The following is a 17454-nucleotide window of genomic DNA, read 5'->3' as shown; positions in this document are numbered from 1 at the left end:
CAATTTAGGATCATCAAGTTCATTATTTATTAATCAAAGTGAAGACTGACGAGCACTGTTTTACCTAAATGAGCTGTTGTGGCCTCAGACCACTGGAAGGAGCCTCAGATCTTCAGAGCAGGGACTTCTGGCTACTCGAGGTCAAGGTTGAAAGCTATAGGTTGTACTTTTGCTTTTGTTGCTTCTTGACCCTGAAACAACCTCCCACATCAGTGCACATCTTTAAACAGCATCTGAAAACCCATTAGTTTTAGGCTTTTTCTTGATTCTATAACTTTTACATTTTTTTTTTCTTCCTGTAAAGCACTTTGTCCCCCTCTTTTTTTGAGAAGTGACACATAACTTAAGTTTGCGTGCTCGCTCTCACCTGGCTCTCTGAAGGCAGATGTATGTCATCATATGGCCCGGTGATGGCGCTGGGGAATTTGCTGAAGATGATCGGTTCTTTGGGGATCGGGGCGTTCTGCTCCAGGCAGTGGTCCCTGTAGTTCAAACCCACACACCACCTTCTCCGGTGCCAACACGGGTGACAGCAGCTGGATGTCCGATCGCTCCACCACACACTGACTGCGACAAGGCTCTGAAGGAGGAAGAGGTTAGCGATGAAGTTGACTGAAGAGAAGAAGATGTGTTGAGGAAGATATAAACAAAGAGGATGATGGGAATGGGTGCTCATCTAAAAGTCCATTCAGGAAGATGATCATTAAGAAAGGAAAAAGGAACAAGATGATTTAGTTGAGTGAGAAAGGATTATGAAGGTGATTTAACAAGCAAAAAGGTTGATGTAAAAAGGTGTCATGATTCAAGATGATCAAGACGATCATTTAGGAAGATGAAAGATTACACAAGAAGGTTGTTGATTTTAGATTACATTTATTATGGGAAAAGATGATAATTTAAGAGGATTATGGAAACCTTGAAGATGATTTATTCAGGAGATCAAGTTGAGGAAAAAGAGGAAGACATGCTAAATTGGGGAAGATGACCGATGAGGATAAAGAAGGAGGAACTACTGTAGAATCTAAACAGGACGAAGATATGTACTAAAAATATAACTGGATGTGTTTGATACCTCTGTGCACACTCCAGACCCTTGTCTCCCAGCTCCAGCAGCTCTCTCATTGTTGAGGGCATGGTGGGGTCATACGCCTTCAAATCCACCACGCCGAGCCCCTCGCCTTGCTCCACTCCCACTCTGATGCCACCTCCATGGCGATGAAACTGCACCAGGCGCATCGCTGCACTGCTCAGGCCTCGCCGCCTCTGCAGGTTTGTGGTTGGCCTTTGAGAGAGTAAACTCCTGAATATGCGAAAGGAGCGAAAAGGGAGTCTCATCTGTGGAGGACAAAAGAAGTGAAATGTGAGAAGAGGAAGGAAAACAAGATGACTGGTGACAGACAAGAGAAAAGGGAAATCTAACAAGACAAGTATTTCTTTCTAAATATAAGACTCTCTGAGAAATAGGCCTTTTGTGTACATTTTGTGTACATTGTACGTTAAATCTTTGAGTTCAGCTCATGATGAATGGGGGCAAAAACAAGTACTGCATTTATTATTTTTTTCAGTGTAGATTGCAGCAGCTACACAAATCAAAACCCACATTTATTAATATTTTTTACAGTTAATAATTTGTCTGCTAGATGTGATAAAATGGTACCCATTAAAGTTTCCTAAAGGTCAAGGGGACAGCTTCAGACCACAAGTTTTGTCCAACAAAAGTCCCAAACCCCAAGATAGTAAATGAAAAAGTGCAAAGCAGCAAATCCTCACATTTAAGATGCTGGAGCCCTGAGAAGTTTTGGCATTTTTCTTTGATAAATCAGTAATCAATCATCAAAAAAAAGATAACCGTTACGTCGACTAATCAATTTATGGACATAGTTTCAGACCTTGTCCTGCTGTGAAATGACAAAACCTCATCATGTCTTTGTACCAAACTGGCCTTTCTTTTGCGAGAGGCTGGTGAAAATTTGCTTATAATGCAAAGAAAAGTGTAATTCTGGTATTTTCTTCTATTGAAAAAAAAATGCTTGTTTGTTAAATTTTCTCAAATTTCCCAAGCTTCCCTATGAAATCTATCAAGTTATCTGACTGTTACTGTCCAAAGCAAAAGTCTTAAACTCTTAAATACTTCAGTGAGAACAAAATGTCGAAAGGAGGAAAGTACACGTTATGTCTCACACAAGGTACAATGATCATTGCCTGCTAACACTTCATAATTGAGGTGTAAATCATAACCAGGATAAGAAAAGCAAGACAGCTGCAGCAGCGTAGCATCTGCCTACCTGCAGCTCGATCTGTAGCTTTGAAGTTTAGCTTTTATCTTAGATAAAATGCCATTTTAAGGAGAAACGTGACACCGTAACCTGCTACCGAATAACCAGGACAGCTACTACGTATTTGTCGCCCTTTGTACTAGTTTTAGTCAATACGAACCTCCACTGCTCTGCACAGAAAACATTACCTATAACTACTTCCGGTAAGAGTTTGTAGTCCATGAGGTCAGCCTTGTCCATGAGGTCATGAGGTCAGCCTTGTCAAAAGCGAGATAAAATGCTCAAACGAAGCTAACGACTGAGTGTAGCCATGCTTATGTTATCATACCAAGCTATAATTGCTACATTGGTCATAATCAACTTAATGCTGCTTTTCGCGTTTATTGAATCAGTCCTGGAAACTACAAATCCCTACTGTATCCGTGAATGTGTCTTTAGGTACAGTGGGAATTTAGCAACTTTCGCGGACAAATGTAATTTGCCCTGTCTCTTTTTAAAAAAAAACACTCCTAAACTTTAACAGCTTAAACTGGAACCAAACGGTAACTAGTTCATATCAGTTGACATAATTACCAACTGACATTATAATACCACTAAACGCTACTAAAGATAAGCAGCATTTTACGACTCGGATGGTCGTAATTACGAGCTACGAGAAGTCCGCGAAGGCAGCACGAGTGCAAGTTCATGGTGATCACGTGACCAACCAGCGCACTGAAGGGAAGGAACCGTAGTCACCGGGTATCAGCTGACTCTTTCATCCTGAAGACACTGGAGGAGGAGGACGACGACGACCAACATGTGCACCAGGTGAGATTAACGGATTAACCTGCCTGGTTTGCGTTTTGATTCAACGGTTTTCTAACGTGCAGCTGTCCCCCGCGTGCTCTTTGTTCACGAAACAATCAGCTGAGCAAATGTTTTGTGGAATGTGACACTTTTCCCCTCCCCAGCGATATAATGTTTCTCTCAGTTGGTTTAATTTAGTAACTTAATGTATCTGTGATAGTTTGGTTATTCATTCACACCTCATAAATCTGACCCTCTCATGTTTCAAGAGAGGTTTGATATTTTCCGGGTTCAGGTTCCACTTAATGTTCCCGTCATCATTTTTGCTTAAGTTTTACTTTCAGGCTAAGTTACACTTCTCTATACTCTATGGAAGTGTCATATGATGCCAGAAATCTCTGACAAGTGTAAAACTGGTAACATAATCTGAAGTTAACAGTAATATAGCCTCATCATTAGATGGAAACTGTGGCGATTGCTTCCTATAAAGTGCACACTTGGTACAAAGTTTTGATTTCACTGCAGTGAGACATGAAATGAACCTGTCTCATGTTTTTAACAGCTGACATTAAAGCAGATCTCAAAGGTCTTGCAGGTTTCCACACTTTGACCCACACTGTTATCATTAACCTCTATTATAAAACCTGACACAGGAGTCTTAATTGCATCACTCTGAGATATCTTATCCGTGTCAGACAAAGCTGGAAATAACTCCATTATCTGTGTGTTTCTCTGCCCAGCGTCCAGCCTGTTGAATGGACCACTGACCTCAAGAACCAGAAGTGAGTATTGGGAAGAAATGCTTTGTCTCTAGCTGGGTGTTGGGGAGTTATTTTGTGCACCTTAACAGACTGAAGCTGCGTTAGATGATAGTGATGTCTTTTCTTCTTAGTTTTGATGGCGTCGTGTTGGTGACCCAGAGCCACGACACGCTGCCCTCGGAGCTCGAGAGTCTGAAAGCTCCACTGCAGGACTACAGCTCTGTAAGCCTCTGTTCATCTACCACCTGCAGCCAGTCTTTCACAAACCATAAAAACATCTGGTTTTCTCACCTGATCTTTCTTTGTCTCTTTCACACCATACAGATTGCTGCGAGTAGCCTAATGGGTGGGACTGTAAAAAAACAATACATTTTAGCAGGACTTTTATTTTTGATTTTGGCTTCCAACGATTATGAAATAATAATAATAAATTTATAAACAATCATGTCGTATTTCTGTCACACTGATGCCCCCGTGTTGTTTTTCTGTTAGAAATCCAGCACACTCCTTTCCTTTCTCCCACCCCTCCTTTGGCCTCTGCGAAAGGGTGTGGCATGTGTATTCAGCTTGAGCCAGGGTGTAGACCTGCTATAACCTGTTGGTCAACATTATTAGCTTAAGCCTACAGCACTTTACACTGCATAAATATGTATCAGCTAGTGGACCTTTAGCTTAAATTATTTTTTTTTTTATATTTTTCTTACACCCAAGTCACTGCATCTCCCTACAGAACACTACAGTTGAATTTTAGCATTATGTTGTCATCCTATTGCCTCTAAGATACGTTTTGAAGTTAGTGATGTTAGATTCCTATTTCTTATTTCACGGGGTAATGCATATGTAATTTTAAAAATCATTTCATTTTGAAAGTTCAATAAATGTGTGCAAGTCAATAAGTAATCCTGTTAAATAATTGTGATCTCAATATTGGCCAAAATAATCGTGCCTTTTCTTAGTTAAAATTAAAATACATTTGCAGGAAATGTTGTCGGACTGTAGTGATTCATCATAAATGGTTCGGTTAGGGTTACATGATGCGTAAAACATCTACATTGTCAAGTTATTACAGGTCGCACAAAAAGAGCTATTTTCAGTCAAAAAAGCAGTGTGTGTGCGCGATAGGAGCTTAAATTAAGTCAAAGTGCTTTTATATTTATGCAATATGGATGGGGATCAATCAGATGTGACTCCGTCAACACTTGAGACAGTTAACAGGGTCAGAAAGCAGGAAATATAATTTATGCTGCATTAATATAATATATAATTTCCTTTCTCAGACATTCCTGTTTATATGCAGGGGGAATTAGTGAATAATTTCACCTCTTCAGGCCTGGGTTGGCCGTATGCTGTACCACCAATGACAACAGGTCTAAAGCAGACACTGCTTCATTTAAAGGGATTGTTATCAAAAGGATTGGGCACCAGGTCACTGAAGGATCTGACGGCATCAGCCTTCCTGCTAACACTGTACACAAAGATGGAGGGTGACGTTTTTATTCTCTCTAGATGGTGTTATGTGTTCTTTAGTGATAATGTTTCCTGGTGTCACACTTCCCTTTCTGCTCTCCCTGTAGGTGGACAGCGGTCTCGGGGAGGAGGTGGTGGTCCTGAAGGTCCCTGGTCTTCCTGGTAACCGCCTTGTGTTTGCCTCCACCGGCCCAGTAAACCGCGACTACGATGACATCAGGCGTTTCAACGATGCAGCAGTCAACGGCATCAAAAGGTCAGTTCATGGAAGCTGACCCCCCACCCCAGTGTCTCATGTTTGTGGTTTACCTCCAGGTTTCTTTGCTGTCTTGCTCATCTGTGTCCTTTTCAGGGCCTTGAAAGCAGGCATGCAGCGCCCCCTGCTGGTCTGCCCTCCACATAAGGACTATAAGAACAACACTCTGGTGGCTGCGCTCGGCGCCCTTCATGCTCTCTACATGGTGAGGGAAGACACTCTTTTCACACTCAGCGTGTCCTGGATGCTCCAACTGCAAGTGGACAGTTTTAAAAGGAAACTCCACTAACTAAAGTTTAGTGTGAAGTACTGCTTAGCTAATAGATGTGGCGTGTGGTGTGGAAGATCGGCCTTGTAATGCCTTGTGTGAACTCTAGTCTGTCTTAGCTGTATCTCCGTGTATCCAGATTTAGATGCAAACTTTTAAAAGAAAATGTATATGCCTCCCTCCTTAAAAGCCCCTGGAAGTGCGGGAGGTGAACCTAAAGCCCACCGACTTCAAGGTGTGTGTTCTGGGTCTGTGGGCAGCGCAGGAGGCGGAGGGAAAGAGACTGGTGGAGCTAGCCAATGCTCTGGAGAGCGGGAGGTGGGTCAACTTCTTCACGTCATCCCCTGTTAAGATTTCCTCAGGTTGTGTTGTTCACTTGTTCACCATCCCTCGTCCTGTTTCCCGTCCTCAGACTGGCATGTCGTGACATTGGAGGCTCGGACCCTGAACGTATGGCTTCTCCCCGTGTGGCTGATTACGTCCAGGAGCTCTTCAAGGACAGCCCTGTGCAGGTAGAGAGCAATATTAATACCACGTGTGCAAACAGCATAGCATGATGGTCTTATTTATTGTGATTGTTAGGAGATGGTGATCTGTCATCTAAGAATCTGGAAAATGTTTACAAACAATATTAGTCACAGTTAAGGACAGTTGTTTGGCTCTTCAATGGCCCCAAACAAAAGAACGTGTGTTTGTTAACCTCCTAGGTCGAAGTGGTGAGCGACCTGAAGGTTCTGGAGAAAGAGTACCCCTGTCTAGCTGCAGTCAACCGCTGTGCCAACAGTAGGAGAACATTTTGTTTTTATGACTTAATAAGTGTTTAAATGTTGTTTTTTTTAAAATACGTTTGGACACATAATATTCATGGTTTCCTCCTACATACAGGTGTACCTCGTCACCAGGCCAGAGTGATCAAGCTGCAGTACTGTGGAGAGGGGCCGGTCCAAACGACGCTCATGTTGGTGGGAAAGGTGACAGACTCTCAGACTTCAGTCCACTAAAACAATAAAGACAAACTCCGAACATAATAAGTCATGTACTAACCAAAGTCTTCATTTTTAAAGCGTTACACATTTCAGAAAAAAACATGATGTAACGGCTCCAAAATATTCATTAAATGTTTGCTAAACATCACCAGACATTCAACCACGGCATTATAAAAGAGAAATGTATACCATACTACAATAAAATATAATATTGAATTAAAATATTTAATTTAAAAATGATGTATGAGGTAAATATTTGACTCCTGGATCTGAGGTGCATCTGTTAGATTGAAAACGCTTGAGTTATGTGGCACAAGCTACAGAATACGTGAATTAGGCTTTTGTTCTTATTGTTTTTGGAGCTGTAAATGGTTTTATCAATCTAAAGTTTGGTGAAAGGCTGATATGGAACGGTTGTAGTCAACGTGCTGCATGTTTGGTGATCTGACAAATGTGACTCTGCAAATATTATCTGTTGTTAGAGACCCGGTTCGATTCCCACTGTGGCACATCCACCAATGTGTCCCTGAGCAAGACACTTGACCCCTAGTAGTTTAGTCCGTTCTTACAACATTTAGTGGTTCCAGCTTCTAAAATGTGAAGATTGTTTTACATGATAGCAAATTTATTTTGTTTTTGACTGTTGGTAGGTAAAACTAGACGTTTAAAGAAGTCTCCTTGGGAAATGGAAAATTAATAATAGAGCAGATAATGAAAATTGTGGCCCATCTATTAATCAGGGAAAGGAAGGTTGGTTTTATTTGGTTCAGTATTGGCCACACATTCAATTGTATTATCTGCATGTGACTGACTACTTATTAAACCGGGTTGGTTCTTCTGTGATGTTTCCAGGGCATCACATACGACACTGGCGGAGCAGACATCAAGGCTGGTGGTTTCATGGCTGGGATGCACAGAGACAAGTGTGGAGCTGCTGCTGTGGCCGGCTTCTTCCAGGTGAACCTGAATAATGAACTTTGCTTTTACTGCGAGTCCACACCTCAGGACTTGAACTTAAAAGTCAGCACTTGTGACAGACATGGAAACTACTGAGTCATGGTTAACAAAAGGTGTAGTGAATGCAAAGAGATGAATATTTTCCTCCATACATGTCTTTATTAAGCCTCCAGATGAAAGTTGGGGCCATTTGTCAAACTTGCTCATCCCATGAGTTAATTAACATGAACAGTGAAACCGGGAGTTTGATTGATTTGTTTATAGTTTGCAGCACTGCTCCTTACATAATCCCCGGTCTCTCTCTAGATTTTAGCCAAGTTGAAGCCAAAACATCTGAAGGTCATCGGCTCCATGGCCATGGTGAGGAACAGTGTCGGTGCAGGTCAGTGTAATATGCTTTTTATTTATTTTTTTTCTCCTTCATCATAACTGTTCCTCTTTACATTTCTCTGTTGGATCTGTGTTACAGTACCTCCTCAAGCGTTTTTTCCCAGACTGCTACGTGGCCGACGAACTGCTGGTTTCCCGTGCGGGTCGCAGAGTGAGAGTGGGAAACACAGATGCTGAGGGACGTATGGTGATGGTCGACCTGCTCTGTGAGATGAAGGAGAAGGTGACCTAACATCTTGTCATTAATACTTCTTAACTAATTTGTGCACCTGAATGTCTCGTCTGCACTTCTGTCCCTTCTCCTTCTCATGATCTCAGCATCTGTGTCTGCAGGCAGTACGTGAGACTTCTCCTCAACTGTTTACTATTGCGACTCTGACTGGTCACGCCATCAGAGCCATGGGACCAGAGTACTCTGTGAGTGCTGCTGTAACACAGACAATACTGAGAGATGGTGCTACTTAAACATTAAAAATGAAAAATTTGCGCTGAGTTCAGTTCTGAATCTCTCTTCTTAGATCATCATGGATAACGGACCGGCCAACCGCAGCAACAATGCTGCTCAGTGGCAGAAAGGTGAGACATTTAGTACAGATAAATTTGAAGTTCACTTTTAAACACAGGATTTTGACAAAATATTCTTAATTCTAGTACCACTTGCTAGGTTTTCCGAGGGCTTTCAACTGTAGCCATGAGATGCAGTTAAAAGTCCCAGAAAAAGTAGTTATGTGTGCTGCTTAAATCTGAACTGGAACTGAATAATAATTTAATCCATTAATTGTTTTGTTTTTTTATTCTAAGATTTCTTAGTATTTCTATTTTTAACAAAATGTTTAATTGATGATTAAACATTTGTTATTTCTTCCACAATGCAAACAGTTGCATGCTTTTCTGTTTAATTTATAAACTAAATATGTTTTATTGGTCAGGACAAACCAGCCGCAGCGATTAATCGATTAGTTGTCAACTATTTCAACAGAAACTACACTGAACAAAATTATAAACGCAACACTATTGTTTTTGCCCCCATTCATCATGAGCTGAACTCAAAGATTTTCTCGATGCACACATAAGGCCTATTTCTCTCAAATATTGTTCACAAATCTTTTAAAATCTGTGTTGGTGAGCACTTCTCCTTTGCCTTCTCCTTTAATCCATCCACCTCAGAGGTGTGACATATCAGGATGCTGATCAGACAGCATGGGTATTGCACAGGTGTGCCTTAGGCTGGCCACAATAAAAGGCCACTTGGAAATGTTTATTTCAACCAGTTTGAATATTACTTGCATAAACATTTTATTTTTTGTGTGTCTCTTGTTTACCACACCAGCAAATCTGAAGTGTTCTTCTAAAATCAACTTAATGAATTAATTGTGTAGAATCTAATCAGTCTAACGATGTGTAGCATGTCCACATATTTGTATGTGCTCAGAAGTAGCTCAAGCAGGTGACCTGGTGGGCTTCAAGAACTTTTATAAAAAACAGACCAGGCGTCTAAATGACACCTGAGTTTATTTGTCAAAACGTCTAGTACGTGTTTTATGGTACTTCTATTTAATAAGTGGTCAGTTCTTTGAATATAACCATTATTTAAAAAAATATAAAAGACAGCCCCCGTGTCCGCGTGGGTTCTTCCCTGGGTGCTCTGGCTTCCTCCCACCATCCAAAGACATGCGGACTAGGTTGATTGGTGATCCTAAATTGTCCTTAGGTGTGAGCGTGAGTGGTTGTTCGTCTATGTGTGGCCCTGCGATGGACTGGCTACCTGTCCAGGGTGTACCCCGCCTTGCGCCCGATGTCAGCTGGGATTGGCTCCAGCCCCCCCGCGACCCTGTACACAGGATCAGCGGTTGACGATGGATGGATGGACGGATGGTTAAAAGACAGCAGGTCATTTATCACGGAGTCATCCTGCTCTTGGATTCAATCCTTCCTTACAAATGCAATATCACGTATTGCAATGAACCAACGTAACGAAACAACAAACCATCTCCAGTACAATTACTTCAGTGGTTTGAGTGCCTTATTTCCGCGATCACTAGCTAACGCATGGTCTTGGTCCTCTCTCATGCAGCTGGAGACGTGTTGGGTGACATGTTCGAGGTGTCCAGTATCAGACGAGAGGACTACGAGTTCCACAAGGGAAAGTCTGAGTACGAGGATATTCTGCAGTGCAACAACCTGCCGTCCTCGGCTACACCTCGAGGACATCAGACCCCTGCAGCTTTCCTCATCATGGCCTCGGGGCTTGACAAGGTGCTCATACGTTGTCATAACGTATTATCTTTTCTGCATGAAAAATATAATATGAAAGAGGTGCAATGATAACTTGTATTATGTTGTTTCCAACGCAGCATGGTGTGGATTCTGCCAAACCTTTGCCGTACTCCCACATTGACATCGCTGGGTCCAGTGGTCCTTTCCCCGGCATCCCAACAGGAGCCCCCATCCTGGCCATGGCAACAAACTACATCCTGTCTGATAGTCTCTAAACAGATACCCCCAGTGTGAAAAGACGACTGTCTTTGCACTCAATCCCAACACAAATTTGTAACCGTCCAAATATAAATGAAATCCCTGCCACATAATACAAAATGTGTCCTGTTTCATGTCTGACATTCCTTTACACTTCAGATTGCTTTTCTGCAATGCAAGAATGCTCTTTTCTAAGATGTTGTGTCGTGCGTCCTGTCTGCGCCAAGTGTCAGATGACCCTGCTCTTAAGTGGTCTCAATCAGTTTACACTCAGGGGTTAAATGGCAGTAAAAAAACATCCTTTTTGTGTCTGTATGAGTGCGACAACCAGGGGACATGGATGTGTGATTAGCGATGCTGTGAGTCAAACCAAGCACTCCTTTATTGATCAATAAAAAGTTGAAAATTCTTGTTGAAAATTAAAAAGTCACTGTTCTTTGCGTAGAATTATTTTTGTGCAGGTTTGCATGTTACACAGGTTATCACAGGGGCCATGATAGGAAGGGAAAAAATCTTAAAAGACTTATCAGCCTGCACATGTTCTTGCCTCACAAGGAAAAACACAGATACATTGAAAAGGGTAGATTTATTTGTTGTAAAGTGAAATTGACTTTGTAACTCCCTTCTGCTACATAGCAGACAATATACATTAATATAAAAGCAATTATACAAATAGTAAAAAGAAAAAACTATATTCAGTGGAGCAATATGGAATATGAATTTGAGAAGCAGCAGGGTGAACAGGCTGTGGCTGGGTGGGTACTGTCCTTTAGTATCCTTTGGGCTCTGCGTAGGCACCTCACCTCACCGATATCACTGATGCTCGGGAGATGGGTACCAATGATGATCTGAGCAGTTTTAATCACCCGCTGCAGAGCCCTCCGGTCCTGGGCCGTGCACATCCCATGCCAGTTTGTGATGTTTCCAGTCAGGATGCTTTCTATTGCTCCTCTGTAAAAGCTGCGTTTCTAAGCTTTCTTCACCAGTGTGGGGATGTGAGATGACCACGCCAGGTTCTCTGTGAGAACCTGCTCCACCTCAACTTTACTGATGTAGACAGGAGTGTTTGGGATTTTGACAACTGTTCAAAAAAAGGTTAGCTTCCATCTTATTCCAGTATCTGCTTTTTGAGTGTAGATTTATATATATATAGCATATTAAGTTTAACTTAAACACATGAATTGGGTCCTTTTATGATTTATAATTGTATTTATTTATTGTGTTACGGTTTTTAATCCACTGCCTATTACTCTTTTGTCCATCGTAGTATTTCTCACTGTATTGTTAGGTTTTCTGTGTTGTCCACAATTTGCAGTTTGCCCTCTCCAATATGGCCAAATCAGAGTCCGCTTCTTCTAGAGGTTGAAAAGAACCGAGAAGGAAACGGAAATGACGCAAAGACGCCGAGTCATTAAAACCGGACGTTAGCGCGCGCTTGCAGCTCAAACCTTCCCTCTGCAGTGAGAGTGGTGTCTGCGTGCTGCACTTCTGCTAGCTAACAACACAAAGACTGAACTCTTAGAAGAGTCTTTCTCTCTCCTACTCGGTAATAACTCAAACTACAGCCTCCTTTTTAACGGAGTGACACTCCAGAGCTCTTACTTTGAATCTACGCAGGCTTAAATCTCCACAGCAACCATGTTTGAGGCTCGTCTGGTCCAGGGATCCATCCTGAAGAAGGTGCTGGAGGCTCTGAAGGACCTGATCACAGAGGCCTGCTGGGACGTCAGCTCGTCCGGGATCTCCCTGCAGAGCATGGACTCCTCTCACGTCTCCCTGGTCCAGCTCACCCTACGGCACGACGGCTTCGACTCGTACCGCTGCGACAGAAACCTCGCCATGGGAGTCAACCTCAGTAGGTGGGGTAAACGCTACACACAGCTCTCTTAGAAAACATTTCATGTTTAATACTAATCAATACACATTTCACGCCGAATATTAAATCAATCGGCTGCGGTGTTTGGATAAATGAAGCATCTGCTGACTAATGACAGGTGGAGGTGCCAAAGTTTGGCGATACTAAAATCAATGTAAAAGTATTGGCGGTTTGGTCTGTCTCTGTCTAACGTTAACGTTCAAACTGTCAGTTAAATAACATTGTTTTGTCAGTATCCGTGTGTTTTGAATAATTAAACTTTAGAAAAAGGGTGGCCATCTTGGCGCTTTTTGCCCGGGCATGCCTTTCTGTTGAACTACTTTAGTTAACTCTTTACTGCTCACGTGCAGCTGTCTGCATATATGTGTGTTGTTTATAAATAGGTTTATTTTTATATAAATTTTTTTGTGCTGAAAGCACATCTGGCGCAGTTTGAAGGGACAACAGCCACTCCGTGATGACGTAGCGACGTCATTTGAGCGCCAAATTCTGCAAAGGGAAGGTTGGCGGGAATTTGTAGTTGAACCCGGGAACTTCCACTTCCGTTTCACTGCTCCTTCTTTGTGACGTAACACCGGTGCTCTGGAAGATTTAAGTTTTCAGCTACGATAATGTCCCTTAATGTGTTTGACTTAATTCCTATGTCTTAACGCATGTTTTAGCAACGTATATAATGGTTTGGTTTACCTTAATGCACTAACGTTACTTACAAAGGTATGAGCACAACACGTTTATAAATCGGTATTAAATGTTTATATAAACAACTATCATTTTTTTCATGTTTTAATATAAACTTAGTATAGCTTGAAGGGACTACAAATTTTCGTTTAGTCATACAACCTTGTGCTGTATGATGAATGAATAACCATTTTCCTCCTTTTATATAACTGGGGTCTAATGAAGGACTGACAACAAACAGCAACTGTTTTGATTTAAATATAGATCGTTTTAAGTAATTTTTCTTAAGCAAAAGTGCAGAAAAGTCACTGGTCCTGATGTCACATGTGGTTTTTTTTAGTCCTCTCATAGTAAATCAGACATCTGTGGTTTTAATTAGGGCTGCAACTAACGATGATTTTTGTTATTGATAAATCTGTCGATCACTTTCATGATTAATTGATATTGATTGAGTTGTTTGTCTGTAAAGTGTCAGAAAGTGGTGAAAAATGTCAGACGAGCAAAGAAACCAGAAAATATTCATTTAGGAAGCTGAAATCGGAACATTTTTTCTGATTAATTAAATGAATCGATATAAAAATAGTTGGTGATTAATTTAATAGTTGACAGCTTATACCACTAATAGTTGCAGATCTTGTTTTAAGGACATGTCTGCTTTTGAACTTATTCACATTTATATATTTTCATATACCTATTATGAAAATAATCGCCATAAAATATTAGAACTAAAACTTTTTAAAATAGTTGTTCATCACATTTTAGTGCGTTGAAAAATATTTAATTTAAGTTGGGAGTTTTATTCTTCTGACGTTACAAAATCAGCTGCCAGGACTTCTCTCGTTTTTACTTATTGATAGTTCGTTACACGTTTTGACCAGTTTCTTCTCCATGTTGTTCTCTTTACAGTATGTCAAAGATCCTGAAGTGTGCAGGAAACGAAGACATCATCACACTCAGAGCAGAAGACAATGCAGACACACTCGCACTTGTGTTTGAGACGATCAGTACGTTTCTGACTTTAAGTTACTGGCATTGTTTATATATTTCTTATTGAGCATTAATGTCTTATTTAGCTCTTCTTTTCTTGCTCTTACAGACCAGGAGAAGGTCTCAGATTATGAGATGAAATTGATGGACCTGGATGTGGAGCAGCTCGGTATTCCAGTAAGTCATTTGTGGCGTGTCCTTGTCTTTTAGGTCCAACACAATACTGTTCATGCACACTGTTCCTGACTTTTCCCCGTCTCTGCCACTGTCTATCCCTCCAGGAGCAGGAGTACAGCTGCGTGGTGAAGATGCCCTCTGGGGAGTTTGCCCGTATCTGCCGTGACCTTTCCCAGATCGGTGACGCCGTCATGATCTCCTGCGCCAAGGACGGAGTCAAGTTCTCCGCCACAGGAGAGCTGGGCACAGGAAATGTCAAGCTGTCCCAGACCAGCAATGTAGACAAAGAGGACGAGGCGGTGGGTGTTGATGTTTGATGGCGCTTCAGAATAACAGCAGAGTCAGACGATAAATCTGTGGGCTAACGTCGGCTTATAGTTCTTTTAATTCTAATTATAGGTGACTGATTAAAACTAAAGAATAAATATTTATTGCTGGTTTAATGTTTGTTTGTCCCCAGAAGCATGAAGAGCTTTTACTTTACTAGGACCAATTAATCTGCAACTGTTAATTGTTTAATGCATTTTTGGAGCAAAATGCAAATCATTCATTAGTTCAAGCTTCTCGCTTAGTGAAGATTTGTTCCTTTTCTTTGTCGTACGTGTACAATCTTAACATGTTAATTGTTTTAACGGCAGGTAGTGAGACAATTCAAGATGTATTTGTAAAGACATATATTTGATGTTGTCATGGCTCTTGTTTTTGACAGTCCCCCTTCACTTTCCGTTTTTAGGTCACTATTGAGATGAATGAACCCGTCCAGCTGATCTTTGCCCTCAACTACCTGAACTTCTTCACCAAGGCCACACCGCTTTCCAAGACCGTAACCCTCAGCATGTCCGCTGATATCCCCCTTGGTAAGTTTGTCCTTCCTTTTTATTAAAGACTCAAGTCTTCATTTGGATTCTTGTTTGCAGACGTCACCGTGGCCCTAACTTTACTTTTGTCTCTACAGTGGTGGAGTACAAGATTGCTGATATGGGACACGTCAAATACTACTTGGCACCGAAGATCGATGAAGAGGCTTCCTAAGTTTTATTATCTGCCCCAAAAGGGAGAATAGAGAAAAGCAGGCGACTAGGACTTGTCCTGAGTGATTAAAGGGCTGAAGTGATGTCATGGTGGTCGTTGATCACTGTCTGTCGTTTCTGATGTCCTCCTGTCTAATGCGACTCACAGCAGGAGGTCTAGTGTCAACTTTAATTAAGTCAGCCGTATGAATGATGCCATCTGTGCGATGTGATAAAGTGTCAGTACTTCGACTCGTGACTGTGTTCGGAGCGGCTGGCTGCGGTCCAGACAGCCCCGGTGTAAATTTCAGCACTTGGTCACCCCACTTTTGTGTCTTTCTCTCTATTTTTGCCCATTTTTGGTAAAGCAGATTTCAAGTATCCCATTCCTCCTTGTAGATAATGCATTTGTAAATAATTCCTGTGGTTTCATACTGTCAGCCAACCTCCAAATGTTTTTGTATTCATTGATTCAGTCCAAAATAAATGATTCAGGTTGTTACCAACATCCTTTTGTGTGTCTGACATTTGTGGGCAAAAGCTAGTTTTAGACTAAAGAGTTCAATGTGCTTCTCTTTGGAAATCTTTTTTTTTTTTTTTTTTTTTTTTTTTTTATACATCTCAGTCGACCATCTTATTCAGTTGCTGCTGCTAATAGTCTTTGATCATATGTAAAACCCATAGCCGAGCTAATGATGACCTGATATACTTGCCTGCTACACTTAGGCCTGCTGGGGAAATGCATTTTAGATCAACTTTATTCCCTTTGTACTTGCCCTGTGATCATTATTGAGAGCAACTTAAAAGTATCAGACTATGTGTATGAAGAGTCATGCTGGGGTTTGTTACACTATTATGCAACTTATCTGTAGGAATCTCGGACACCCAAAGATTTTTAGTGGTATTAAATATATTTAAATCATCCACCACACCTGCATTTTAATATATCAAAATGAGGGCGTGGTGGATTTAATTAAGCAAAGCCTTATTGAGCATAAAAGTACCAGATGCCTTTTTCACAGCAGATGTTTGAACTTGTCACGGTGGAAAAGGCACACGTGTAACTAATGATTTACGCCTGCACTACTGACATGTCAAATAATTTTGCTCTGTGTCAAATGGCAGTGGTGGAAGTACTCAGATTGTTTAAGTAAAAGCAACACGACAATCTAGAAATACTCTGATCTGAACCTCTGGTACACAAATATGTAGTCTTTATGTAAAAACCTTTTCTAATCTGCCATTGGACAATTTTCATAATCCTTTAAATGAAACCATCTTGACAGGTTGAGAGGTGAAATGTCTTTGTTAAAACTGCTACAACTCATAAATCTGAAATGTGACATGGTACTCATTAAAAATATTTTTTGTAAGCGGTCATATGTTGACGATCACTTGTTAATCTTCATCAACACCGTGTATTTTATAAGCACATTTTGTTTTATGTAAAATCTAATCGTGCTTATGCAGGAAATGACAGTTGCTGCAGCAGTAACCAGGTATAGCCACTAGGTGGAGCTCTTTTACTACGTTTTGCTTTTCTTCAGCAGTAGAAAGCAAATCGCCTGTCAGGTCACATTTAAAAAATTATTTCTTCTGAAGAAAAACACGCTTAATTTCCATTTGGCAGTTTCCCCAAAACAAAAGTGGATGTGGGTTAATTTTTTCAGTCACTTAGTTTCTAAACATCAGATTAGTAATTTACACCTGGCTGACTGTTAGCCAGGTCACAAGCAGGTCACCTGCGGTTAATTTATCCTAGCAGTTCAACCACATTATGGGGATTTCATAAAAGTTGTTGGCGTCTGGCAGCTTCAGAGCTTTAGGTCTGTTTTCATGCTGGTCAGTGAGCAAACTGAGTAAAACTGCTGAATATTCAGATAATTCACTTAACATGCAGCCAGAAATACCCAAGAGACACAAATCTGTCTGCCTGTCTGCTGCTGGAGCTGTTTACTGTTATAGTGCAGTTGGCTTGTGGTCAGATAGTTTTAATCCCCACAAAGCTTTAATCTGGCTCTAGTGTGAACTGAACTGAACTACTGTACACAAAGCGTGCGCAGTGTGTGTGTATTGACGCAGTGTGACAGGAATGACACAT

General features: G+C 41.1%; 2 protein-coding genes and 1 pseudogene across 2 annotated transcripts; 2 read left to right on the top strand and 1 right to left on the bottom strand.

Moving 5' to 3' along the window:
• Positions 1 to 243: 243 nt before the first annotated feature.
• On the bottom strand, positions 244 to 2471 carry LOC119909678 (annotated as a pseudogene).
• Positions 2472 to 2972: 501 nt separating this feature from the next.
• LOC119909677 (putative aminopeptidase W07G4.4) lies at positions 2973 to 11033 on the top strand. Its single transcript, XM_038727893.1, has 16 exons — positions 2973 to 3086; positions 3806 to 3847; positions 3958 to 4048; positions 5401 to 5549; positions 5646 to 5754; positions 6008 to 6135; positions 6230 to 6329; positions 6525 to 6600; positions 6703 to 6788; positions 7656 to 7760; positions 8067 to 8142; positions 8255 to 8373; positions 8484 to 8567; positions 8669 to 8726; positions 10225 to 10406; positions 10505 to 11033. Exons 1-16 carry the CDS (start codon positions 3076 to 3078, stop codon positions 10640 to 10642), a joined length of 1554 nt encoding a protein of 517 aa, XP_038583821.1. The 5' UTR covers positions 2973 to 3075; the 3' UTR covers positions 10643 to 11033.
• A 1050-nt stretch (positions 11034 to 12083) lies between these two features.
• LOC119909679 (proliferating cell nuclear antigen) lies at positions 12084 to 15861 on the top strand. The gene is made up of 6 exons (XM_038727894.1): positions 12084 to 12484; positions 14086 to 14183; positions 14276 to 14343; positions 14448 to 14642; positions 15077 to 15200; positions 15299 to 15861. The coding sequence occupies exons 1-6, from the start codon at positions 12264 to 12266 to the stop codon at positions 15373 to 15375; spliced, it is 783 nt and encodes a 260-aa protein (XP_038583822.1). The 5' UTR covers positions 12084 to 12263; the 3' UTR covers positions 15376 to 15861.
• Positions 15862 to 17454: the final 1593 nt, after the last annotated feature.

The sequence above is a fragment of the Micropterus salmoides genome, unplaced genomic scaffold (genome assembly GCF_014851395.1).
Source record: "Micropterus salmoides isolate LMB-PRFRI ecotype aquatic unplaced genomic scaffold, ASM1485139v1 Ms_hic_scaffold_1814, whole genome shotgun sequence".
Classification (NCBI taxonomy): domain Eukaryota; kingdom Metazoa; phylum Chordata; class Actinopteri; order Centrarchiformes; family Centrarchidae; genus Micropterus; species Micropterus salmoides.
The sequence above is the reverse complement of the archived record's forward strand: the minus strand, read 5'-3'. Positions and strand labels throughout refer to the sequence as shown.

What these genes read in the sequence shown, in the direction of transcription:
- LOC119909679 (XM_038727894.1), top strand. Translation starts at nt 12,264, where the DNA reads ATGTTTGAGGCTCGTCTGGTCCAGGGATCCATCCTGAAGAAGGTGCTG. An exon ending in ACTTGTGTTTGAGACGATCA is followed by an intron (nt 14,184 to 14,275) that starts GTACGTTTCTGA and finishes TTGCTCTTACAG; the next exon opens with ACCAGGAGAAGGTCTCAGAT. An exon ending in GTCCGCTGATATCCCCCTTG is followed by an intron (nt 15,201 to 15,298) that starts GTAAGTTTGTCC and finishes TTGTCTCTACAG; the next exon opens with TGGTGGAGTACAAGATTGCT.
- LOC119909677 (XM_038727893.1), top strand. An exon ending in TCTGTGAGATGAAGGAGAAG is followed by an intron (nt 8,374 to 8,483) that starts GTGACCTAACAT and finishes CTGTGTCTGCAG; the next exon opens with GCAGTACGTGAGACTTCTCC. An exon ending in CCATGGGACCAGAGTACTCT is followed by an intron (nt 8,568 to 8,668) that starts GTGAGTGCTGCT and finishes CTCTCTTCTTAG; the next exon opens with ATCATCATGGATAACGGACC.